Source organism: Puma concolor, chromosome E4 (assembly GCF_028749965.1).
Source record: "Puma concolor isolate L17-30 chromosome E4, mPumCon1.1.hap2, whole genome shotgun sequence".
NCBI lineage: Eukaryota > Metazoa > Chordata > Mammalia > Carnivora > Felidae > Puma > Puma concolor.
In genome coordinates, this window is record NC_141683.1 from 13,963,553 (window position 1) to 13,991,496 (window position 27,944).

The following is a 27,944-nucleotide window of genomic DNA, read 5'->3' on the forward strand; positions in this document are numbered from 1 at the left end:
GAGGAGAGACAGAGAGAGAGAGAGACAGAGAGAGTCTTAAGCAGGCACAGAGCCCAGTGAGGAGCCTCACACAACTTTGAGACCACGGCCTGAGCTGAAATAAGGAGTCAGGACATTCTGCACATTTCTTTATAAAGGGAAGAAAAATTTTAAGTAGAAACTATTTGCCACATATTTAATCTGAAGCTTTCTCTGTATCCTGCATGCTGGGTTAATGTACAAAATCTAAGAAAGTGTGACTGTAAGCTTTGACAAGCAAATACAGGTGATTTAAGAACTTTATTATTTATAAAACATTTTAAAAAGTACTTAGATTTTGCCAAACAAAAGCTTTTAGCACCATCATTCAATTCAATGAGTCTGACTGTCTACTATATACCAGATTTCAGAGTCACACAGTTTTTCCCTGAGAAGCATCTCCTAGGACCAGTGTTCCCTGGAAAGTACACTGAGAAACAAAGTTTAGAGAATGTAATTGGACGAAAAAATATATACATGTTTTATTCCTGAGTTAGTAGCACTGCACCGATATTAAAAGCAAAATAAACAATTCTGTGACAAGTGCTTCTCCTAGTAAGAAATGAATCTAAATGTAAAGAGGCATAACAGCTTAAAAGTTTGTGTTGATGAAGAAGAGCTGGGTGATTAAAAACAGAAGTCTACCAGCTCCTGGTAAAATGTCAAAACTACAATACTGACATCTAGTGTTTTGTCCTGATGAATTCACACACAAACTGCAACAAATTTCACGTTTTCAGTTGCACTGTAAAGGCAGCCAAAAGACTTTACGACTGTAATAAGCTACTCCAATTCTCTATTTCTAAACTTTAGTTATTTTTCTTGACGTTTCTTACTCAGACTATCGCAATATGCATATTCTAGGCACACAATAAATCCATGAAAAGTTTTATAACACCATTTTATACAACCCATATAAACCAATTAAAAAATCCCAAAATATCCACATGATTCATAAATTTTGATCTTTAAAAAGAAGTTCTAATTGAGAGGTGTCAGGCATTCACTGCAAAAATGGAAATGATCGGGTTTTATATAAATAAAAAAATGCCAATGTAATGAGGTCCTCCAGCATACTAAAAAACAGGATTTACTTCAAGGATACCGAAGATAAAGCAAATCAGAAAGTAGAACTGGTTCTTAAAATTTCACTGTACACTATGAAAATGAGATTTTTTTTGAATTTTCTACTAACTGATCTTTAACAACAGAAGTTAAGTGAATATATCCACAGCACCATATAAGTAAAACCTCCTTTGAAGTCTTGTGTGTTACCTTAAACATTAACTCTAAGTTTACATCCTACTTTTAAAATCTGGAAATTAAGGAAGGGCTACAAAGAATGCTTACTGGAAGTAATAACTAAAGGTTCCAATGTAACTTTCTGCATTCATGGAAATATTCTATCGGAGCTGCCCACTAACCACCAGGTATTAGAATCTACTGAAGTGCTTCCAATGAGGCCAGGACACCTGAGGAACTGAATTTTTAATCCCTTTACATTTAAAAAGCCACGTGTGGCTAGTGGTTACTACCTACCATACTGGCAGGCCAGGGTTAGAGCTCTGCGGTACTGTGGTAGGCATGGGCATTTCCATCTCCTGCTGCCTTCTCCCCAAACTTCCAGCTCCCTTTCAAATTTACCATCTGTCTCTGATCCCAGTTTTAGGGAGCTACTTTCCTTAGCCTTTGGAAATGGGATAAAGTTTTAAGAAGACTCACTCCTTCAATATTTATTGGGCATTCATGAATGATGGGGAAGGAAAGGGAAAGTGAAAAATCTAGATGTAGGTTTCTCTCCTTGAAGAAGTCACATGTTTTAGTAGGGTCGATAAATCCATTAACCAACTGCAAAATTTGGTTTTACAATTTGTAAAATTCGTAAGTGCTCTTTTGGAAAAGAAAAGATAATGAGGAAAGGGTGACTGGGGATATCTTTAACAAAGGATATTAAAGTTACTTCTTAGGTTAAGCAAGGGTTTCAATGACAAGAGAAGGGAGGAGGCCAAGGAAGTAAGATTCCACAACCCAAGGGAATTGAAAGAGGCAGGGGGCATGATCATTAAAATCTAGAACCAAAAACGTCCTAGATCTGAATCAATGCCCTGTATAAAAATTAAAATTATTATGATCATCATTATTATGGGCATTCCAGGCAGCATAAACCAGCACGTCCAAAAGCATGGGAATGTTAAAGGTGAAATGTTTATGAAACGACAACAAGTTCAGACCAGCTGAAACCGGATCTGGGAACTGGAAAGTAAGGACTGAGTATAAAAAGCTGGCTGGTTTATAAAAAAGCTGGTCTGATTTACGATCCAAGAAATAAAATATGCACATTAACCCCCAAATTAAAACCAAGCAGTTTAAAATTACAGCACTATACGTGTGTTCCAGTAAGAGGCCAAATTTCTTGTGTTTTTTTCCTTTTGGTACTTACCTTAGGACTTTATTTTTAAACAGTTTCTCTATTGGATTAAGAAGGTTGTTCTTTTAAAATACAAATACCATCTGGGAGCATTAAGGCTATTGGTTAACATTTAACTTACTTCACACCTTTAGAATTTACTCTAAATCAAAGAGAATCCCTCATAAAAACTTGGTAGACATCAGCTAGTGGTAGTTAAAAGTATGAAAACAGAAGTCTGGCTGCCTGAATTCAACCTCAACTCCAGATATAAATCTATGTGACTTTTCTGACGGTTATTAAGTTCTCTGCCTTAGTGTCCTCACTTGTAAAAATGGCAATAAAAATAGTAATCTACTTCAGTATCTGATACCGTTTATGACGATTAAGAGTTAATATATATAAAGTCCTTAAGAGAGTGCCTAGCCCATAGTAAACATTTAAGTGTTGATTACATACCACACACATCAGACACACATGATAAGAATTTTAATGTGGTTGTGGAGAAGCAGAAATGAACAAGCAAGGAACACCTCTGGTAGCTGGAATCTACAAGACATGTGAAGAGTTGAATGGGAATCTTTGGACGACCAGTTAGTTATACAACTCAAGGATGACAAGCTCAGGTTATAAAATCAGACAGTATTGTCTCCTCTTTGTCTCAGTTTCTTTGTAGCAAAACAGGCATGAAAACAGGATTTACCTCATTGATTTGTTATGTTGATTAAATGAGATAACACATGAAAAGCACTTCCTACAGATCTGGTAGTCAACATGAAATAAATAACAGAGAGTAACCAGGCAAACAAGGACACTGAAAACCTGGAAGACAGACCAGAGATGAGAGACAGGAAAAGCTTTAAGGATGCCAAAAGGGGCGCCTGGGTGGCTCAGCCAGTTGAGTGACGGACTCCGGCTCAGGTCATGATCTTGCAGTTGGTGGGTTCAAGCCCTGCGTAGGGCTCTGTGCTGACAGCTCAGAGCCTGGGGCCTGCTTCAGATTCTGTGTCTCCCTCTCTCTCTACCCCTCCCCGCTCATGCTTTGTCTGTCTCTGTCTCTCTCTCTCTCAAAAATAAACAAACATTTTAAAAAATTTTAAAAAAGAAAAGGATGCCAAAAAACAGAGGGTAAAACAAATTTTGCTTCCATTACAATTCTATCTACTGTCTCAGTTACAGCCTATAAGGCACGTGCCAGGGAATTATCAAGTGAAGACTAATTTTGACTTTATTTTAGAAGTGATCAACGTCACTGTCCCATGATTTTTTTTTTTTTTTTTTTTTTAAGTAAGCTCTACACCCAAAGTGGGGCGTGAACTAACGGCCCCACGGTCAAGAGCTGGATGCTCTACCAACTGAGCCAGCCGGGCGCACCATGTGCCACAACTTTTCAAAGTACTCTAAAATACTGACAATTCTAACTAGCTAACATGTATTTAGAGCAAGACACTATTTTTATTGTTTTTAAAGTGTATTTGAGAGAGAGAGAGCACGCACCAGGAAGGGACAGAGAGAGAGAGAGACAGACAGAGAATCCAAGCAGACTCTGATGTCAGCACAGAGCCTGATGTGGGGCTTGATCTCACAAACTGAGATCATGACCTGGGCCAAAGCCAAAAGTTCGATGCTTAAGCAACCAACTGAGGCACCCAGGCATCCGGATGGAGCAAGATACTATTTAAATAAACACTTTTTATGATTACCATTTCATCTTCAAAACACTCTATGAGTTGCTCTTATTCTTCTATTTACACAGGGGATGATTCCAAAGCTTAGAAAAGTTAAAAATCTGTCCAAAGTTACAAAGTTAACGGGACAGAGAAATACAACTGTTTGATTCCTGAGGCCCTAGAAAGCTTTGAATCAAAGATTCAACTCAGACTAATCTGTACTGAGCTAAAACAGAAAATATTCATTAAATAATTTAAGAAAGCTTGAATTAAAAAGAAATTTCTAGGGGCACCTGGGTGGCCAAACTGGTTAAGCATCTGATTCTTGATCTCAGCTCAGATCGTGACCTTGCAGTCTTGAGATTAAGCCCCTTGCTGGGCTCTGCCGGCTTGGGATTCTCTCTCTCTCTCCCTTTCTCTTTGATCCTCCCCACCTCACATGCTCATGCTCATGCTCACGCTCACGCTCTCCCTCTCCCTCTCCCTCTCTCTCAAAATAAATAACTAAACACTAACAAAAATTTTTTTCTAAGCCTCGGTAACCAGAAGAGTCCCTTCCTCATCCCCATTCTGAGTCTGCCTAAGAATGCACATTGCCCTAGTTATCAAGAGTTTTGAAACTACTGCTCCCCGTTCTAGTTGTAAATCATTTGTTCTGCTCAAGCCACATGATCTTTCCTGCCAATTACTACTGAATTTAGAATATTCAAAATTGATGTTTTAAAAAATTTTAAAGCACTTATCTTTGAAAAAAATGAAGTCATCCCAGCTTTCCATAAAAATAACCAAAATTAAAATTAAAGTTCTACTATAAGACAAATTAAAAGATGTGCTATCTAGGCAAGCCAAAGCATAGGGCCTGGAGGTAGTTTGTTTCCTGAGTCTGTCCTATAAATTGCTAAACTACTCAAGTAGGACTACGATATATTTCATTTCTTAGACGTGTTCCTTTGCTATTTTTAAGTAACTTACATGATGAAGGAAGCTATAAGCTACAGTTTGATGAAAAGCACATTTATCTGCTAGGTTATTATATCTAAAATACAGCTTTATAGTTTATCAAAAATGAGGCGATAGCTCTTAGGACCTTCTAAACTGGATTGTTATCAAGTCTTGTGTTAGACGTATATGGCCATTTTTCACATATGTGACCAGAACAATTTAGAAAACATGAAATTACCATTCTTCTCTACCAGGTTACAGTCACATGAGCCCATGCTATGAGGGAGGGGTTGATTGCATCATTGCGCTGGATAATGACCGAGGCTTTTTTCACCTGGGTTAATTTACTGACTACAGAATCTTTTTTTTCAAACAGACTACAAGCTTAAGAATAAAGTTAGCATTGTGTTTAAACCTCCAACACTGCATCAATTCAATAAATCTGAGTAGTTCCAGGATAACACAGAGGTGGAGGTTATCAACCTCCCCTGCATGATACCTGATATCATCAACCATTGTTTTTACGTCTTCACCTGACTTGTTTTACTAACTAGGGAGGCTATGTGTGCCTGTGTGTGTTTTAAGAATACAAACTTAAGAGCCAACTATACACTGTATCAGAACCTGCAAGAAGGTTCAATAAATTTGAGCAGTTTAAGGTTAACTCAGATACAGGTGTCATCATCCCCTTTATAATGCTTGATATTTTACCTCCCACATAGCTCTGATTTGTAATCACTTGTGATACTACTATGATCAAATTCCAAACCTTACTGAAAAGTATTACAATTTACTAAAATTCAGTCTGAATCATTTTGCTATCCAGTAAGTTTACATTATATACACTTTGTTAATTTTACCCTCAACAAAACCTACTACAAGAGAAAAGTGTAAAAAATCACAGTAAGTGACACTTCCAATTTATTCAGTGACTAACTAAATGGATATTAAGTACTATATCATGTATCAGGTTCTATGCCAAATTCTGATACTGCTGTTACCAAAGCTGACAAACTCTCTTATCAGAACCAGGAAACTTCTGCAAAGTCTCACAACAATACTTAAGAGTTTTACACTGGTAAAAGCATCTATGTATATATACACTTTTATGTTTCTTACATAATGTGTCAAAACAAATTAAAGCCAGAGGGAAAAGTTCAAACAATGCATGGGTTATAACCTGTGTGTTTTCTACGAAATTTAAGTAGCATCTTGCTAAATGAATTTGCTTGCTTTCAAATATTCATGATAAGGCACATCTTTATCAATTTTTAGGATCCTATTAAAGTTCAAAGAGAAGCCTCTGATTCAGTTTCCTGATAAAATGAGTCGGTACACTTCACTTTAATAATCCTATAATTTGCACACTGATTCACTGATGTGTCTGAAGCCAAATTCAATCTTCTGCCTTTAAAGTTTCTCAGCGTCCATTAGCTGAAATTTTTTGAAATCTTACTAGTTCTGCTAAGGCCACACGTACATAAATAACCGAACTACAAAAGATGGGTCACCTTTCCAGAAACAACTGACTTCATGAGAGGAAAACAGCGAATCCTTACATTAAATAACAAATTCTGAATTAGACAAAGGGAGGACGTGCCATCTTATAACCAATGGACCTACATTACTCAATGTATTATTAAATAAAAGGCTTTTTATAATTTACCTCTGTTGCAGAGGTACAGTCTAAATCCTGAAGGAAATCCTGATGGAGACAACGAAGTCAAAACTTACAGGGTACAGAGCAGAAAGTGAAGAGAAAAGAAGTAGGGGTCAAGAGTGTAGACACTAAAGCCAAACTTCAATAACGGCTGTCATTTATCAACCCGATGATCAGCTTATGTATTGGGATAAGCAGATTATAACTTCTCTGGGGTCTCAGTTTCCCATAAGTAAAGTAAAAATAATATCTATTTCATAGGGCTGTTGTCAGAATTAACTGCACTGATGCACCTATGAGGAGCACAGAACAGTACATAGAAATGCTCAAAAAATATAGCTGTTATTATGTAATTGCTCTACCAGTAGAGTACACCCCAAATTTATGGTGCTACGAGTTTTTTGGTAAGTTAGTTATTTGGAAAACTGAATGTTTTCCTTCTGAAAAACATTTCAAGTGGGTCCCTTCTCTCTCTTCAGAGTCCTGTCCTAGTGCAAGCCCTGACACAGGTTTGCAACTGCCAATCAATGGTTCTGGCACTCCATGTCAGTCGCCATAGAGCCGGCAGTGGTATTTATAAACATGTGTCATCCTCTGCCTTAAAAGTTCTCAATAGCTCCCTACTCCCTACAAATGGAGAGTCCAATCTCCTTCATATGACACACAAGGCTCTTTACAATCTGGCTTCACCCTCTGTTCCCAGTTTCACTTGTTTAACTTCTTTGAATAGCTACAGCCATAGCAGACAATTCATTGTGTCCTAACTAGCCCACGCATTTTAAGAGACTGCGTGCCATCGTACTTGCTTTTTCCTGTAGGCCTGAGGAAACCGTCATCTCCACCCCCAGACTTAGGAAATTATTCATCCTTCTAAGGCCTAGATGAAATGCCACCTTATCCATTTATTCAACAAGAAAATCTACCTAATACTAAAATATGCAAGGAAGGCCCTATGAAAATAAATAGGACATAGTTCCAGCATTTGGGAAACCTGTATCTATAAGGACAAAGACATGTTAAAATAAAAACAGAGTATACTCTGAGCAATACGTGTAAGACAGAAAGCAATGCCTAAGCTGGGTTCTACAGGATATGGGTTTCTGTTTCCATCCTTATACCATTTTAATTGGACCGTGATTGTAACAACTACTTTTTAATAATACTCAAAACATATTGCAGTCCTGTGTTTAATATCTATCTTCCCTAAGACTATAATTCTAGAGCAGAAGTTTATTCATCTTTTGTATCCTCAACATGAAGTCATCCAACTACATTAGATAATTAGGTTTCCACATTACCCCAGACCTTTCTTAATCCACAATGTAATGGATCTACAGTAGTGAGAGAACCTCAGGACCTAATCAGCATTGACAATACTGCACTGAGAAGTCAGAACAGCTCTAACTTGGAATTATTCAGTACTTGAGCAGACAAATCTGATTGACACCCAAATTTGTCAGCAGTACTGACATTCTGCTTCAAATGCAGGATTTCTTTCTCTGACAACCCCACATGAACTAGACTGTTGAGTACAAGAAATATCAGAACCACAACTTCTAATTCCTGCTCAACAAATGGACCGTTTTCCTCAACTCCTTTGAAAGGGGATGAGGAGTGTAATTACCTAGAGACTGCAGTAGTAAATGGCAGTTTCTTCTTCTTGGTCTTGGGAAGTCCAGGTTTATCCATTCATTTACTTAAATTTCTGTGAAAAATCCAGTATGCAGCAGGCACTGTTTTACGTACTAGGAAACAGCAATCTCTATTCTTAGGGAACGTACATTCCAGCTGGGAGAGATGCAGAGCAATTACACAATATGTCAGATGATTGGGGAAAGACAGAAAAAGAAAGCCTGAGAAGTCAAAAAATGAAGGCAAGGAGGCAAGATGAAGGAAGAGCAGTGGCAGTACGTTGCGGAGGGTGATCAGGGACAAGTCTTGCAGATAAAACACTGAATCAGAGATGGAAGGAAGTGAGGGAGAAACACCCAAGCATTTGAAAAATACTCTAGGCAGTGAAGCCCCAGGGAACGCTGAAACCCTGGTGTGGGAGCCTATCTGATGTGTTAAATCACAAGGATATCAATGAGGCTAGATTACAGTTAGTAGTTAGTGGGGGACAGAGTAGGAAATGAGGAGAGAAGATGGCCTGAAGGTCACCATACAATCTAAGGATTCTGGATGTTATTCTGAGATGGGGAGCCACTGGACCATCTTAAGCAGATAACTCCCATGACCTGTACATTGTAAAAGAGTAACTCTGGCTATTGCAAAGCTCTAGCTAGTACAAAGGAGCAATAACTGGACCGCAGAAGGCCAGGGGCTGTCTGTAATTTCTTGTAACCTAAGAAGTTAATGCCAAGGACGAAGGTAAAGAAGTGCAGCACGGTCACATCAGGGCTGAAGGCCTCAGTGTATCTTTCCTTCCTTTCAATAGCAAGCGTTTCTGAGAGTTCAACTGATACTTTTATTCTACTTCAACCACGTACTCGTTTCCTTCATCGCTATCAGGTCTCTAACTCCCCGAGTCACGCAACTACCACACAAGAAAAGTCAAGTATACCACCTACCTCCCTCTAACCTCTTTTGGCCTTTTGCTCCTTCCCTACGAAACCTATCCCACTCGTAATTTCAAATGGCCCCCCTTCCTTTTGCCTTCCGTCTCTGTAACCTTTTTGCTTCTGTCAGCACTAGTTTCATCCGTTTTCATTAATAACAGTGACAATGGAAATGTGTAGTAAAAGAATATGGAGTTTCAAAGCGTCTGCCCCCTGAACACCGCTTCCTCGTTTTCTCACTGGGCCCAAATCGCCCCTTCGAGGCCACGCCGAGATAAAACTAGCGGCAAAGCCACTCGCATCCCCTCCTTGCCACAAGTTCAACCGGGCCTTCTTTTTCAGCAGCCAAAGCTCAACCCTAGTACGTTACCTCCACTGTCGGCAGCGTCTTTGCCCTCTTCTTCCAGCTCCGAAGCCACTGCCCGGGCTACCATTTTCATCTTCTTTTTCTTCTTCAGTGAATTTTTCAGCCTTTTCCCCGCACCCACACGTGAGTCCCGGGCGGCCGCGGCCATCTTTCCTCACCGGAAGCGACCCATGAGAATTGCGACCGGTGGTAACAAAAAGAACTTCCGCATTTAGTTCCGGGAACACAAGGTTCCGGGGCGGGGCCGTCTAGCCCGGAGTTCCGGGATTGGGGCCTCAGACTGTGAATTGGTGAGTGTCCAGGTGAGGTCCGCTCCTGGGAGAAAAACCATCGGTGACTGTACGTTCTCAGCCGACTCCTCGGCCAGCTCGCCCTTGCCCTGGACCGCTGCCGCAACCAGGAGCGGTTCACTTTGATTTCCTCCCTACACCGCTTCCCTTCTGTGCCGCTTTATTGAAAGTTGGTTTAGGAGGTTCCTCCAGTGCCCCTTCCGGGCCTACTAACCGCGCCCACAGCTGGGAAGCGAGAAAAGCGTGCTCGGCGGTGCCGATTAGAATATCTGTGTCCTCCCCTCTCCCCAGGCACCACCGCCAGAGACTCATAGCGCAACACACCGGATCTGTCTCAAAAACTTAATCACATAATCTCCCTCTGATTAACCCTCGCCGTGGCTTCCAATCGCGAAACGAATAGAATGTAGCATTCTTCCCCTGGGTTCGAGGTGGCACGGGGCCCAGGCCGCCCTCTCCTGCGGGCCTAGCTCTGGCTCCGACCGCGCAGAGCGGACGTGGCGTGTGGATCCCTTGCTTCCACGCGGTGCTCCTGCCTCCCTCCCCGGCCAGCTTCTCCCCAAGGCCAGCCTCTGCCTGTGCAGCGCCTCCAGGCAGCTACTGCAATCTGCCCCTGCCGTTCCCCCCCCCCCCCCAAATTGTTGGCTCCTTCAAAGTAGGGACCATAGCTCATTCACTATTCCATCCCTCAGGCTAGCAAAGCTGCTCCAGAGTATGTGCTCAAAAAACATCTTTGGAGGGGGTGAATTAATGAATGACAATACAACTATCGACAAAGTTGTCAAGTCAGACTAAGACAGTAAAACTTGGCATCACGTTCTGTAGGCCAGATACATTCCAAATAAAGTCTTCTCTTCTTGGTTTTTCATACTTAAAATCTGTAAAGGAGTACAGATTTCTCATTTCCGCACATCCCAGCTGGTGTTTATGGGGGGACGGGGGATTATATTTACATAACCCCAAACTCAATACGTTTTAAAATAAAACGCTGTTTTGTTTTTAACAGCACAGGAAGTGTTACATTCCAAATACAATTGGTGAAAAGGATAAAATTCCAGCATAAATCTTTTGAAAAGTGCAGTTGCTGTCAACTCCAGAGGTACATCCCCTTGGGATATAACTGGGGCAGAGAAGTTGCCCAATCCTGGTCAGTGTCCATCTGCCATGCAGTGTCAGTCACCTGTGACCTGCTGACTTTCATACTTAACCCTTGTTTTTGCCTACTGTTCTACATTGAGTTCAAAACAAAGTTGGGAAAGACTTGAAGAAAATTGCAGGCAAGGAAGCAAACCTGAGAGAGAAAGATGCTTACAGCGCAAAGGAGGCGGTGTGGCATCCAGGTACCATTTGCCAATATTACTGAAGGTCAGCATTTTACATCTTAATGTGATGGTTTATTTATACGTAGGGATTTATTATGTTTAGCTGCAACTTAAGTTGCTTGGGGGCTTGAATTGGTTGATGGTTATTCATTCAATTTTTTCTTTTTTAAAAGGAACACAAAATCGGCTCCAGATTTTCCTGCAGAAATGTGATTTTCAGAAAGGGATTACTACTACTAAGTGGGAGATTCCTGTATTAACGTATTTAATCTTCACAATAAGCCAGTGAGCTAGGTACTATTGTTCCTGTTTTAAAGATGAGGAAACTGAGGCACAGAGAAGATTAAATAATTGCTCAAGGTCATGCAGCCAGGAAGTGACAGCATCACATTTAAACCTAAGTAGTCTGCTCCAGGGTCTGTTCAACCACGGAGCAATACTGCCTATTCATACTGTTGCACTTGTGCATTTAACAAGTAGGTACTGAGAGCAGACAATGGAAATTTCTGGCAAGCACTGGAATTCATAAATTTAAAAAATGACAAATTTCTGCCCTTATAATGAACTAAGATAATTGAAAGGTTTGCAAATAAAATATCCATTGTATGGTGGAAATGACTAAAGTCACCTATATCCTTGTATAAACGTACCCATGACAGTTGTCAGCTTGTTACCTCTCAGTGCCACATTCACCCTTTTTGGCTGCTCTCTGAAAAAACAGGCAGATCCTTTAAATATTTTTCTGTTGCCTACCAGTAGGACGTTGTCAGTAGAGGGCACTATAATGACATTGTAAGAAGAAGGAGCCCTCTTCCCAGGACGAGTATGATCCTCCGTTCAGACTCCTGCCTTAGCTTTTCTATCCCCAAACTCCTGTGGTACAGAAACCAGCATCTGGTTTCTGCAATGCACAGTGGTCAGCAGTACCTAGTGGCCAGCAGCTTTCCCCGGCCAACCCCTTTATGCATCACATAGCAGAATACTTCCAGCAGGACACCTGCCCATGAACAATTTTCTCTGGCACCTTAAAGGGCAGCAATTTCCAGAAAGTTCTGGAGGGTAAATTTCCAGCAAGTGTTGCTGGCTCAGCCCCAGTGAGCCACTGCTATGCCCTTTCCAACAAGATCTGAACCTCAGTTATGTGTGTGAGTTTGGTGAGGGACTTTTTCCTTGGGTGCTTTATTTCAGCTCTGGGGGTATTCTCTGTTCCTTTTATCTGCTGTTACTATACTTAGAATTCTCTTCATTTCTGACTAGCCAATCCCTTGTTACTCCAATGCTCTGTTATAGTTAACCATTCTTTATATTAAACATTCCTGTTTAAATTGCTAAGTAATATTCATCTCCTGATTGGCCCTGACTGATACAAAGCTAGAATAAATGGTGTGATGGAAATAATATCAGCACCCACATACTGTCCCTGCCTGCCTACAGCACTATTAGAAAGTTCCATAGAGGGTTAGTCATTTTTGGAAGAATCCGAGGAATTAAAAGAAAGATTCCTTGTTAAAACACCAATATTTATAGGAGGAAAACAAAATAATTTTTTCCAGGTGACTTGCTCCAGCTTGGCTGATGTCAGTACACTGAAGTGCTCTAAACTGAGGAACACGGAACAGATCAGAGGAAAGGTAATTGCACAGCATATCTGGAGCAGAGGGCGCTGCTATCTGTCAAGGTCAGAATGTGAAAATGGTTGGACAGAGGCTGTGGATAGAGATTCTGGGTAAGTGATAGTTCAGGGGCTCTCTACACAGAGAAAAATCTATGAAGGGAGACCATAAAGAGAGAGAAGATATCTTAGTGACTATCAGCACTGCTACTTGGGAAAGCGCAAGAAAGAAGGATGGGGATAGAGAGTTAGGAGAAGGAAGAGCACCGCTGGGACAAATTCCCCCAAAGAAGAGATTGTCAGTGATGTTAAATCCTACTGTGATCTCAAAGGAAAAGAAATCACAAAATTTAATTGATGTGTCACTTTAATGAAAGATATAAAGGAAAATTTTTAAAAACTGAGATTATATATTGTTTTCCTAAAGGAGAGATCAAGTGTTGTGAAGTTATTTATTTATGCCAACCAAAATCCCATTGGAATAAATTTTGGGAGAGAAGAGGCAGAGAGTAATGTCTTGATAAAATAATTCTAAGATTCAAAATAAGTAAATGAGAATAATATTTTTTAAAAAGACGAGACTTGAGGTGAAGCTTCTCTGTTTAGATATTAGAATATTATAAGTGTATGGTAATTCAATTTTTGTTTGATGTTTACTTATTTTCGAGAAGAGAGAGAGCATGAGCGGGGTAGGAGAGAGAAAGACGGAGACACAGAATCTGAAACAGGATCCAGGCTCTGAGCTGTCAGGACAGAGCCCAACACGGGGCCTGAAGTCACAGACTATGCGATCATGACCTGAGCCAAAGTTGGACGCTTAACCGACTGAGCCACCCAGGTGCCTCAAGGGTATGGTAATTAAAATGTACAAATCAAAAGAAAAAACAAGGGTAAATGAAACAAATTCTAGAATATATAAAAACAAAATATTACACAGGAAGTATCATGAATAAAAAAGGGGCATTATGCAACACTTATTTCAGTAAAATTAATTTACAGAGAAAAATAAGATTAGAGGCTCACATCTTACACTAAAATTAATTCCAGAATTAAATATGAAACAAAATGTAAAAAAAAAAAAGAAAGAAAAAATAACTGATTTATTGGGATTGTACAAACAACTCTCCAAATTTAAAATCAATGAGAGTGAGTTCTAAAAACAAGAACAATAGATGTAATATATAAAAACCGAAAACTATAGGGGTGCCTGGCCGGCTCAGTCAGTTAAGCACCTGACTCTTGGTTTCGGCTCAGGTCTTAATCTCTTGATTTCGTGGGTTCAAACCCCGCATCAGGCTCTGTGCTAACAGTGCAAAGCCTGCTTGGGATTCTCTTTGTCTCCCTTGCTCTCTGCCCCTCCCCCACTCACGCTGTCTCCGTCTCTCTCAAAATAAATAAATAAACTTAAAAGAACTATATATCTAAAAAAATAGCCAAAATAGCAAATTGGATGTGAACGAGACAGAAAGTTAATTTTAAGATGATTACTTAGAAAAATTCATATGATTTCTGCATCCGGTCAAGATGGAGTAACTAGAATCAAATTTATCCTCCCGTTTGAAACAACCGAACAATAGACAAAAATACATGGAGCGGTGGTTTGCGAGAACTAGATATCAGATCATGAAAGGTAATGATCACTGAGAAGTGAGAATTCTTCCCAAACCTAGGTGAGCCCCATAATTTACCCCAGCATACTTCTTCAAGAAAGTTCCCAGACCATGGCATGGGGAGGGGAAATTTAAACTCACCCCGGAAAACTTTCCAAGCTGAAAAGATGTAGCTGAGAGTCAGGGAAGTCAAGGCAACTGGAATTGGCAGGGCAGAGTACCAAAGAGAAGAGAGAGAACTCAGGAGATTTGCAAAGAGGCTCCCGCAAGAATTTAGGTGACTACCCATCAATGCTTGCATGTGAGAAAATACCCAAGACCAGGGAAAGACCCACCCAAAAGAATTAGAGGTGATAGTTACCTATGCACATAGAGGACTAGGAATGATGCTTATTCCCACCAGCCAGACTAGAAAAACCTCACTGTTCACAGAGCATTTGCTATAGCACATGTCAGAAACTGTATCAGAATATGAGATTTTATTTTATTTGCAAGCCAACAAGCAGCCATGAAGGCTGGTGGAAGAGACAAGACTCCTAAGCATGAGAAGAGGAGTGTATTGATTATTTAGAGAAATCACAGTAGCAAGAGTATCTGCTGTTTTTCTAACAATTCTCTGAGTCCCAGTTCCCCCAGGGTGACTCAAAGAAGGCTAGATGAGCCTTGCACATGTGGTGGGTTGCCTTATAGGAGTGAAACTTGAGCTATTTCCGGTAACATCGAAAAGTATGAAACACTTAGGGATAAAAGATGTGAAAGACCTACCTGTGCACTGAAGACTACTGAGCATTGCCGAACAAATTTAAGGAAGACCCTCCAAATTGAAGACGTACACCATGTTCACAGGTCAGTTGAGTCACTACAATCCTGATCAAAATTCTGGCAGACTCATTTGTAGAAATTGACAAGTTGATCTTAAAGTTCATATGAAAATTTGAAGGAGCTAGAAGAGCAAAATAAAAAACCTTGAAAAAGAAGAGCAAAGTTGAAGGACTGGCACTATCTGCTTTCAAGACTTAATATTATAACCCTACAATAATCAAAGCGGTGTAGTATTGCCATCAAGGTAGACCAATAGATCAACTGAACAGAATGGAGAGTCAGGAAATAGACACACACATATATGGAAAACTGATTCTTGACAAAGGTAGAAACAAAATCAATTCAGCAGAGAAAGGATAGTATTTTCAACCAATGTTTTTGGATAATTGGATATCCATATGCAAAAAAAAAAAAAACACACAAAAACAGCTGTACGTCAATTCATACCTCACACCATACATAAAAATTGATTCAAAATGAAATAGACCTAAACATAGAACATCTAACTGTGAAGTTTCTATAAGAAAGCATAGGAGCAAGCCATTGTGGAAAAACTTACATACTGTGTGATTCCAACTTCATGACATTCTGGAAAAGGGGAAACTGAAGACAATAAAAAGATCAGTGGTTGCCAGGGACTGGGGGATGGGCAGGGTGGAGGGAAATGAATAGAACACAGGGGATCCTTAGGGTAGTGAGAATACTCTGTCTGATGCCATAAATATGGATACATGTGATTATACCTTTGTCCAATCTGTAGACTGTGTAACACCAAAAATGAAGAAGGGTAGTGTGAACCATGGCCTTTGGGTGATTTTGATGTGTCATGTAGCTCATCAATTGTAACAAATGTAGCAATTCTGTTGCTGGCTGGTTGGTAACAGGGAGGCTATCCATGTGTGGGAATTCTCTGTGCCTTCTCAAGTTTTCTGTGAACAGAAAACTGCTCTAAAAATAAAGCTAATTAAAATTTAAAAAGGAAGAAAGGAAGGTAGGAAGGAAAGAAGAAAGGATAAGCCACACACTTGTAGAAAATATTTAAAATGCATATGTTTGATAAAGGATTGTGCCCAGAATATATAAAGAACTCTCAAAACTCAACCTTTATTTTAAAAAAAAAATTTTTTTAATGGAAAAGATGGAGTTTTGGGAGTTCTTTAAACTGACACTTGATCAAAGATGATATGCAATAGCAAATAAACACACGAGCTGTTCAGCATCATTAGTCACTAAAGAAATGTAAGCAAAGCCAAGATGAGATACCATTACACTCCTTTTGGAGTCACTAAAATGAAGAAGACTGACCACACCAAATCTTGGTGAAAATGTAGAGTAAGTGGCACTCTCATGCACTGCTTGTGAGAATGTAAAGTGACTGACCACTTGGGGAAAAAGTTGGCAGTTTCTTAAACTTTAATAATTTATCGAACTGCTAAATCACCAGAGGCTAAAGCCCGTGTTACAGGCTGAATCGTGTTCCCCAAAGTTCTTACGTTAAAGCCCTACCTGCACTGTGACTATATTTGGAGATAGGGCCTTTAAAAAGATGGTTAAAGTTCAATGAGACCATATGGGTGCCTCAATCCAATAGGACTGGTGTTTTTAAAAGACGAGGAAGAGACACCAGGGATGCATGCACGCGGAGAAAAGACCATGTGAGGACACATAAGAAGGTGGCCATTGATAAGTCAAAGAGAGACGCCTCAGGAGAAACCACCGTGCTGGCACCTTGCAGCCTCCAGAACTGTGAGAAAATAAAGGTATGTTGTTTAAGCTGCCTGTCCGTGATATTTTGTCATGACACTTAGAAAACTAGTACTCCCATCCTATATCTGTCCTTCCATTAGTAAGATAAATTAGATCATCGTTCAGTTTGTAATAAGTCAGGTTTTCCGTTCCTTGCATCCCCAAATCATTACACTCAATATACTATGTGACCTTTGTCAACTTGCTTTACCTTGGAAAAGGTAAAAGTGTTTCAGTTTTCTTGTATTTAAAGATGAGTGCGGGATGCCTGGGTGGCTCAGTTGGTTAAGAGTCCAACTCTTGATTTCAGCTCAGGTCATGATCTCACAGTTCGTGAGCTGGGGCCCCAGGCTGGACTCTGTGCTGACAGCATGCAGCCTGCTTGGGATTCTCTCTCTTCCTCTCTCTCTGCCTCTCTCTCTCTCAAAATAAATAAATAAACTTGAAAAAAAAAAAAAAGATGAGGCTACACTAAATAAACTTTTAAAATATTTTCAGCCTACATGTCTATGCAATTGTGGAATAAATTTACAAGTAGATTTTGTTTTTCTAAATAATTCCCCCTTGATCTAAAATCCATGATTCACTGGGGCACCTGGGTGGCTGAGTTGGTTAAGCATCCGACTTCGGCTCAGGTCATGATCTCACGGTCCGTGAGTTCGGGCCCCGCATTGGGCTCTGTGCTAACAGCTCAGAGCCTGGAGCCTGCTTCAGATTCTGTGTCTCCTCTCTCTCTGCCCCTCCCCTGCTCACGCTGGGTCTCTCTCTCTCTCTCAAAAATAAATAAACATTAAAAAGATATTTTAAAAGGGGCGCCTGGGTGGCTTAGTCTATTGAGCTTCTGACTTTGGCTCAGGTCATGATCTTATGGTCTGTGAGTTTGAGCCCCGCGTCAGGCTCTGTGCTGACAGCTCAGAGCCTGGAGCCTGCTCCAGATTCTGTGTCTCCCTCTCTCTCTGACTATCCCCCATTCATGCTCTGTCTCTGTCTCAATAAATAAGCATTAAAAAATTTTTTTTTAAATCCATGATTCATTGACCAACATTAACAACTCAGGCAACAACAGATGTTGGTGAGGATGTGGAGAAAGAGGATCTCTTTTGTACTGCTGGTGGGAATGCAAACTGGTGCAGCCACTCTGGAAAACAGTATGGAGGTTCCTCAAAAAATTAAAAATAGAACTACCCCATGACCTAGCAATGTCACTAGTAGGTATTAAAGGGATACAGGTATGCTATTTTGAAGGGGTACATGCACCCCAATGTTTATAGTAGCAACATCGACAATAGCCCAAAGTATGGAAAGAGCCCAAATGTCCATCAATGGATGAATGGATAAAGAAGATGTGGTTTATGTATACAGTGGAGTATTGTTCAGCAATCAAAAGAAATGAAATTTTGCCGTTTGCAACTATGGAACTAGAGGGTATTACGCTAAGCGAAATTAGTCAGTTGGAGAAAGACAAATATCATAGGACTTCACTCATATGAGGACTTTAAGATTCAAAACAGATGAACATAAGGGAAGGGAAGCAAAAATAATATAAAAACAGGGAGGGTGAAAAACATAAGAGACTCTTAAATATGGAGAAAAAACACAGGGTTGCTGGAGGGGCTTTGGGGGGTGGAGTGGGCTAAATGGGTGAGGGACATTAAGGAATCTACTCCTGAAATTGTTGCACAATATGTTAACTAACTTGGATGTAAATTTAAAAATAAATAATTAATTAAAAATAAAATAAAAAAATCCATGCTTCAAGACTAAAATGCAAACCTCTGCAAAAATAGTTAATAGCAGTAATCTGACATTAATAATAATAATACAAATAATATAATGTGGTTTTTTTCCCCGGACTCTAGTTTGAAAGTAGTCACAGAGTGCAGAGACTATAAAGATGAACCTAAATCCTCGTGTGTCGACAGGTTCTGAACACAGCAGTGAGTAACCTTCCTTTGTGGGGGACAGGGACTCATAGATTTAGATGCCTACAAGTGTATGGCATTCTGCGTCTCCTCAGGGCATTGACCCTTCGGACAGAAGAAATTACTAGTAATAATTTTTCATGTGTGTCTTAAGACTTTTGAAATCCATTAAGAAGCAAGTAACTAGAACTCCATTTTCTCACAGACTGGGGAATCTTGCTCTCTTAAGGAAAAGTGGAACTACCTCCAAAGTTCAAGTATTGTAGACTCCTTTTGTTCATAAGGCTGTTTCTGAATCTCACAATCTTTATTTTTAAGGATACATGTCTCCGAATCCTTTGGAACATCCTTAAAAAGAGGATAACTTTCCTTTCTTTATTCTCCCCCAACACTGAACTTCTGCTTTAATTAAGGCCCAGGCAGTCACCTCATTATTCCTAACCAGACTGAGGCAATGTTTGATTGTCTTTTTAGAAACATCCCTGTAAACAAGAAAGGGACAGATTACATCATCTGGTTGGTGTTAAACAACAGAACAGGTGAGTACTGGCAAGACGAATAGGCTTTATTTCATTTGAACAAATTACTCTTAGACTCCTGGTCTCAGAGCCTGCATTAGTGAGACAGGTACTATCATGCATCAAGGAGACATATTCCACCTTGCATAAAACCTTTCCATTAAAAATTCACCTCGCTATGGGATTTAACAGTCTCTTAGGCAGTATCCATCAACAATGACAAGATTTGCCCAGCATTTCTGAATGATCAAGCAAACAAAAGAAAAAGTGGGCTACTTTGATCCCTCCAGACTTTTAGGTTCTCATTTCTGCTAAGAAAGTGCATCCTGATTGTATACAAGGAACTTCTTTCTCATTGTGACAGGTAAACTTGACCTGTGTGTCCCTGTTAGATCAATGACACAAGTGAAAGAGGCATTAAAGCTGGGCGTTTTTATTCCATCCTTCCAAAGTTGAACAGCCACATCATCCAAGGCAGGTGACTATTTGTGCAATGGTAAAGTCCCAGGGTTAAGGCTTCCTAGGCAGGTCATTTATTCCTCAAATATTTAATGAGCTCTTACTATGCACCAGGTTCTACATTAGGCACTAGGGATTCCTAACGAAACAGACAAGATCCTTGTACTTATGGTGCTTGCATTCTATGTGAGTGAAACATAAGTAATAAGTAAATAAAAATAAATAGCTACAGCTAGTGATAAGTGTCAGAAAGGTAGTAAAATGTGATAATATAATAGAGAATGATTTGGAAAGAGGGGTGGCTGGAGTGAGATACTTTGGAGAGAGGTCAGAGAAACTCTTAAGGAGATGTCATTTGAGCTGGAATATGAGTGGTAGGATTGAGACGGCCATGTGACAATCTGGGGGAAATTCTTTCAGAAGAAGACAACAAGCTCCTTTGGGAAACGGAAGCCTGCAGGAGTAAAGCCTAGGGATCAGGGGAGGTGTAGCTCATGCAGAGGTGACAGGGGTCAGAAGGGGCCAGATCAAGCATATCTATGGCAGACACTCAACTTTATCCAAAGAGAAATGAGGAGCCTTGGTATGATTTTAACATACCAAGTGTTATAGGATGATAATAGGATCAGAACTCATTTCTCAATGACTCTTTTTTAGTTCTGTTGGAAATTGTCGGAGTCAGAGTATAAATGCTCAGACCAGAGAGGAGGTTACTGTAAAATTCTATGTGAGAGATCATGGTGGCTTGGAATAGGGTGGAAATAAATTTAAATGGACATATAAGGAGTTAATTTTAGAGGTGGAAACAAACAGTTGTTGATGGATTGGATGCATACAGGAAGTAAGGGAATAAAATATTATGCCTAGATTTCTTACTTAACATCTAGGTGGATGGTGATGCCATTTGTTGATATAGGGAAGGCTGGGGAAGAGCAGCTTTGCAGAAAAGATTGTTTCTATCTGGACTTGTTAGGTTTAAGATCTTGATATCTAAGTAAAAATGTTGACTAAATAATTGGATGCCAAAGGAGAGGCCAGGGCTAGAGATGCGAGGTATAAAATTTGACAGCATCAATTTGGTGGTTATTAATGCCCAGGAACAAATGAGAAAAAAGGAAGGCCACAATCCAGTTGACAGGAACTCTGGTATTTAGAGATGAGGAGCTCTAAACATATAGCCAGAAAGTAGAAAGAATTGGGAAATTAGGAAAGCGAGAGAGGAAAGTGTTTCAAAAAGGAAGCAAGCATCATCTTTCATAGATACTGTTGTGAGGTCAAGCTAGGTGAGGACGGGAATGTATCCAAAGAGGAGATTACTAGGGAATTTGTCAAGAGTTCAGTGGAATGACTGGAAAGAAAGCCCTGGCAGAGGGAGCTAGCAAATAAACAAAAGACTCTGGTTTTCAGCAAGATGGCAGACCATATGTGCAGAGAAATGCCTTCTGGTATGGAGAACCTAAAAATAATTGCTTAGGTTATTTTAGATGCTTAATAACTACTTATTCAGTGAATAAATGAATGACTCTAGGCTCTCCCAGATGGCCCAAAATAAACACAGTATCTAATGCCCCAGCTCCTTTTTTTGGCAACCCTTGTGATTTCATTAAAAACTCGGGTCTAAAGTTAAATCTGCTTTCCGTCTCATTGGGCAGGAGAATTGGAGCACTTTTGCCTCCTTCTGTGGGATGGATGGCAGTGGGTTGAGGTGGAAGATCTGCTTCCTACTAAGAGTCAAGTCCTATTCCAGAATAAGTAAATCCAAATCTCTGGGGATAGGGTGTCAGCACTGGTATTTTTTAAAAGCCCTCTGTCCCGGCTGAATCTGATGCACAGTGAGAGTGCCACAAGTCAATGTGAAGGCTGAAGTAACCAATGATGGTAGCAGGTGCTACTATCCTTAGTAAATACAGTGCTGAGATTGAGGCCAACACAGTAAGGTGAGTAGGGAGCAGACATTTCAGGAAAATGTGGTTTTAGAAGAGGAGAAGCAAGATTAGCAGAGAAGAACGTGAAGAATACTTGAGCTACTTTAGGTACAGGTGGAAGAGATAAACAAGCCTTCCTATGAGGAACTTCCAAGGTCAGCCAACTTCCATCTAAACAAGGGTATGAAAAGAATCCTGAAAGAAGAGGTTAAAGATGTAGAGGGTTTGCTGATGGCAATTCTGGTTGATGTAGAGCACAGTAAAGGGGTTTGAAAGGGCAGGAAGTAGAGAGACTGGATCAGGTAAGGAATCTTTGAAGGAGCACTGGACAAGTTTCTGGATGAAAATGGATGATCCAGAAGTGGTGACTGAGGGAAACAAGGAGATGCAATAACGATGGAATTCATCTGATCATCAATATTGGAAGATGAGCAAAAGTCACATACAGTCCAGAGTCCAGTCTTTGGTGGATCTGAGCTCACTGTACAAGTATGAAATCCCATGGTAATCTAGGAGGGATGATCTCAACTGGGAAAGTTGGTCTGATTGTCTGGTGGTGACTGTTTTCCACTCAGTATGGCTTCCCTATACTGCCGCCTTAGGGTAACCCACGACTCCTTGTTCTAGTTCCCAGGAAATTCCTCTGCCCTCCTTTGTTATTCTTTTATTCTTTTTTTTAATTTTAGAGAGAGAGAGAGAGAGCACACATGCACAAGTGGGGGAGAGGGGCAGAAGGAGAGAGAGAAAGAATCTTAAGCAGGCCCCACACTCAATGCAGAGCCTGATGCAGGGCTTGATCCCATGACCTTGGGATCATGATCTAAGCTGAAATCAAGAGTCAGATGCTCAACTGACTGAGCCACCCAAGCACCCCTCCCCTTTGTTATTCTTAAAAGTATTCCCTACTCTTCCTAACACCACTGGGACACACAATCTCTTAGGAAAAAACACATGATTTTACAAAGACTTGAGGAGCAACGGATTTCAAACAGCTTGCTTATCACTCTGCAACAGTCCCATGATCAATGTAACTGCAAAAGCCTAGGTGTCTGCTCACAACTGGAAAGGAAGGAGAGATTAGAAAGCAAAAGACAAATTAATGTCTCAAAATTATTATCCATACTCACCTTACAGGAAATATTTAGTTCGGGCAAATGTTAACGGAAAATCATAGTTATCATAAGGAATCTCCATTGTCCTACGGGGATATGAAATTATCTTATATATTCATTTATTTCATTCAGTCAAAAAGTACTTTGGGCTACCTTTCTTAGACAGTATTCTGTATGCTTATGATATAGCTAAGAACAAGACCAAAGAGGGCATTCTTCTTTTAGAGATTATATTTTTGTAGGAGTGGGTAGACATAAATCCTATCAACCAACCAAGAAATAAACCAGAAAAATGTCAAGTAATGATCCTCTGAGGGATTCTCTCACAGAACTCTTACCGTGTATGGTAAATACTGCCATTTGCCTTCTTGCCAGAAACTTACTTAGGTCTCGCCTCAAATAAATAGGTCTGGACAAGTCTTGCCCATTCTCTCACTCTTTTATGTTTATTAAGGTATCATTTACATACACTAAAATATGAACAATTTGAGATGCATATTTTGTTGAATGCTTGTAATTTTATAAACCTGTGTAACCACCACAATCATCAGGATATAGAAAAAATCTCCTCTCCCTGAATTCCCTTGTGTCCCTTTGTATTAGATTTCCACAGCCCACCATCAGCGCCTGGCAACAACTGATACACTTCCTGACACAAGAATGTTGCCTTTTCTAGAATTTCTTATGAATAGAATTATACAGTACGTAGACTTTTGTATTTAAGTTCTATATTGTTTCCTTTTTTAAAATTTAATTTAAAAAGTTTTTTTAGACAGAGAGAGAAAGCAGGGGAGAGGGACAGAGGGACACAGAGAGAATCCCAAGGAGGCTCTGCACTGAGAGATCATGTGCAACCTGGGATCATGACCTGAGCCTGAATGAAGAGTTGGATGCTCAACTGACTGAGCCACCCAGGCGCCCCTTTAAGTTCTATTTTTATTGACTACGTAGTTGTCATTTCATGAGCACCATCTCATTGATTCAGGAAAGATAACACATTCAGCTTTATCTACAAAGATAGAATGTTTGCAAACTAGTTATTTAAAGCCATCCCCCTCATTTTTGTTAATTGCACAATAAAGCACTGTAGACAAATGCTCATATAATACCAAGTGCTATGAGATTGATGGCAGGGATATTGAGTTTCTTGCTTCTAATAGACCATATGTGTCACAAAATCTCCCTACCCCTTCCAAAAAAAAAGAAAAAAAGAAAGCAAGAAAGGAAGAAAAGAAAGCAAGTGAGCATTTGAATGCAATAATACCCATCTCTTCTGTGCTTAGCCAAAGCCTGTAAATTTTTGGCACATCAAGACAAAGTCATCAATATATGGATACGATTTTAAAATAAATAAATAATAAGTTGTAAAATAATAAGTAAAAATAAAACTGAAATGACTTCTCAACTTATGTAGATTTCCCAAATATTTCTATTTTTTCAAAATTAAATTTGCTGTATTCTTTTTCAAAATTAATAAAAACATTTTAATTTGTTGTATTCTTTACAACAAATTGATAGATTTTCACTGTAAGAGTTTTTAAAAGATGTATATAAAGAAAAATATATTTACTTATATTTAAATATAATTTGCATCATAAGCTGTGTATAGTACTTCTCTACTAAATATTATGACATGAGGATTTTTGTCATCAGATTTTCTGCCATCTCATTACAATATTGCTAGCACCGAAATATTCTTTCCTTTCAGTACCTGGAAGGGAAGCTCAGCACTGAGCACCGATGTTGTTACCCTACAGGTTTTTCAGGAATTATTTCTTATTGAATTTATGGGTATTGGTTACACTTACTGGGATCAAAACATGGAACTAGCATGTGGCACAGTGCGCTATTCCACACCCTCAGGCTTCTTTGTCCAAAAAACCAGGGATTTTTGTTTTTGGAATCTCTGCTTCACAGATGGGTAATAACAGGAAGCTCGAAGTTTAGACAATGGAGAGATTTGTCTACCCTGCCAATCTTGGTCTAAATATTTGCTGCCTAGTGGTGTGAGAAAAACATTTCTATTTTCAGAATGATCCTGGACCTGGACAGAAAAGGATCACAATATGCACTGAGTCAGGTGATGGAGCTCCCAAGTTGAGAAAGAGATTCAGGAACAAATCACCAAAAGACAAATCATTCATTTGTGGGCAAAGGAATTTATGTTTCTGTTGCCTCTCATGGCCATATAAAGTCATAGAGGGTTAAAAAACAACAACAGGCAATCTTGTAGATTTTATTTCTTTTTACTCATAGAATTTTAATGCTTGCAATCCTTCAGTAGAAGAGTCTGAGTTTGGTTGAGATACTCCCAAGGCCACACAGGAGGAGGAACATTCCAGCACTCATGTGCTTGACTCCCAGCTCTGTGTTCTTCCTTCTGTGCCATGTTGCCTCTCCATAGATAACAAGATTGGCTTTTTCAGGCTCTAATGAAATACTAACTTTCCCATTTCTTGTACTCTGCTACCTCAGGGTGCTGTTGTGGTATTGATAGAACTTTAAAAAAAGAATTGGGTGTGGTCATGTGTTTGATCAAGCCCAATTATAGTCATTATCACAAGAAAGAAAAAAAATGGCCATTATCCTAACAAATACCTTCTAAGGACATTGCCTCCTTGGCTTTTCTGATTTTTCTTTCAAGTTCTTTTCATTTTGTCATTTCAAATGGATTTATTTATATAAAAGTGGAAAACGTGAAATTTAATTTTTTTTTTTTTAAAGTTTATTTACTTATTTTGGGAGAAAGATAAGGCATGAGTAGGGGAGGGGCAGAGTGAGAGGGAAAGAAAGACTCCCAAGCAGGCTCCAAGCTGTCAGTGCAGAGCCTGATGCAGTCACAAACTGTGAGATCATGACCTGAGCCAAAATCAAGTCGGTTGCCCAACTGACTAAACCACCCAGACACCACAAAACTTAATTTTCTTAAGAAGGAAACTAGACAACATTAGGCCTTGACTTCACCAAACTCATTGCACTAGGACCTTGTCGTTGCACTGGAAGAAAGATAATTGGATGAAGAATGTTAAGCTTTGCAATAGGAGTTAGCAGCTAGCTTCACTTCCAGAGTAGAAGTGTGTCCATGAAGCAAGTGATTCTCTTAGTGACTTGAGACCAGATTCAGATGTCCTAATTCAGACATTTACATATAGCTCTAGGTTGAAATGGTACTACCTTTTTGTTATTATGTATATTTGCACACAGTTTTGAAGGGGTCTTATTAAATTGTTCCTGGAACACTGCTGGCTTTAAGGACACTTTGATGACTTTCTGAAGGAAAAAGTTTTCTTATAGGCATCAATATTATTTCCTGAACTTGCCATTGAATAAGGTTCACAACTATAAAACTAGATATTTAGAATTGCTTTGGATCAGGAGGAGGTCGCAAATGGCCACCTGTCCATAAGGTTCTTTAATATGAGGAATATTAATAGAATCCCTGGAGCTGGAATTTCGTAGTTGGAAAACCCATCAATAAAATTCTTGCTACCCTTTGAATATCCATTGATGATCTGTGTCTCACTCACAGGAAAACCAATAAGAATAAAATTGTATATTTTTGATTTCATGGTGGGATTCAGTAATGGCCCAATTATGTTCAGGCTTACCTAGTAAAGGGTCTCTGTAATTAGTGTATAGAAATTGCAGGAAAGCTATGACCTTTTGTTCCTTCTTCTAATGGAGAAAGGCTTGTACTGTGTGAGGGTGGGCATAATGAGATTGTTACTGAAATCCACTAAGTAGGGTAATAAATATATTCTGACGACTGTTGATTTTTCTGTGAGATAACCAAAAGACCATACTGTGGCCTTCAGCAGTTGCTTAGGCCATGGTACACTTAACAATTATATTTCTTTTCCTTTAAAACTGAGATTATTCCTGAGTTTTTCTTGTAAAATAAAGATCAATGTAAAGATGCTAACAGCTTTGACAAGCTTCTAGTAATCCTGCTTCCGGGACAAACAGGTAGGTAATCGAAAAGGGCATGTGTTGCTTGAGTTTCACCTCAAGTGGAAATCAAACAGTGTCCGTCAGATCACAGTTCCAAGGTCAACCTTAATAAAAAGTGTAGAGTTAGAAATTACAGGGATGAGCAATAACTAATAAGCAAAGAAGGTTCCTGGATATGAAAAAAGGATGCAACCAATTGAATCAGACAATAACAGGAAGTACTGGCTCTGCTGGTTCTTTCCTAGGTCTTGAGCAGGGTCAGATAAAACAGTGAAATGGTCATTTACAAAATGCCTGGCAAGATTATCAACACTATTCATATTTTGCTTCCTAATTCCTCTTGAATCTATCAGCTTCTTTCCATCCTACTGCCGTTATCTTAGTCAAAGACTCCAAAATCCCTCCTGTGGACCTCTTGCAATGGCCTCCCAGTTGGTCTCCGTGCGTGCACTAAGCAGAGTGATTTATTTTTATTTTTATTTTTTTCAAAATGCAAGTCGATCGTAGTGACCTCTTGTCCTTTTTCACGTGGCCTGCAAGTGGTTCTCCATCCCAGAGAGTATGTTCCTTAAGGGGCCTTTTGGCAGTACCTGGAGACCTTTTGGTTGTTACACTGGGGTGTACTATTGGCGTCTAGTGATTATGCTGCTAAACATCCTGCAAAGCAAGGACAAGCCCCCGCAACAAAGGATTATCTGACCCCAAATGTCAATAGTGCCGAGGTTGAAAATCTTGGCCACACCCCCGCCTACCTCTCAGCCTTATCTTGGACTACTGTCCTCCTCACTATGCTTCAGACTTGCTGGGTTTTTATTAGTTTTACAAGTATGCTATCTTATCTCCCATTTCTAGGTCTTTGTAGTCTTACAACTCCTACTCATCTAAATGTTACTTGAAAAGTCCCTTTTTCATGGAAATCTTGCCTGTTGTCCACCCAGCCTCTTATACACTAACAAGCATGGCTAGGGTTATTTCAAAGCCTGAGGAGGGAAGAGTCTACAAATCTAAAATCTTCAGTATTTGCAGCCATATG

At 39.7% G+C, this 27,944-nt stretch overlaps 1 protein-coding gene and 1 long non-coding RNA gene across 4 annotated transcripts in view; one reads left to right on the forward strand and one right to left on the reverse strand.

The window, feature by feature from the left end:
* Window positions 1–9,799, reverse strand: part of RRP15 (ribosomal RNA processing 15 homolog) — a 39,555-nt gene extending 29,756 nt beyond the window's left edge. Inside the window, exon 1 of the mRNA XM_025927849.2 lies at window positions 9,626–9,799. Within this exon, the coding sequence (XP_025783634.1) occupies window positions 9,626–9,770 (145 nt within the window). The 5' untranslated portion in view covers window positions 9,771–9,799. The remainder of the gene's footprint in view (window positions 1–9,625) is intronic.
* Window positions 9,800–9,848: 49 nt separating this feature from the next.
* On the forward strand, window positions 9,849–27,939 carry LOC147572476 (uncharacterized). 3 transcript variants are annotated; one of them, XR_015246272.1, is made up of 4 exons: window positions 9,849–9,912; window positions 12,788–15,302; window positions 16,870–17,038; window positions 19,421–27,939. It is a non-coding gene; the product is annotated as an uncharacterized LOC147572476 (long non-coding RNA). The 3 variants fall into 3 exon arrangements; XR_015246270.1 differs by having other exon boundaries at window positions 9,865–9,924; XR_015246271.1 differs by lacking the exon at window positions 9,849–9,912 and adding an exon at window positions 10,588–11,252.
* The last annotated feature ends 5 nt before the right edge of the window (window positions 27,940–27,944 follow it).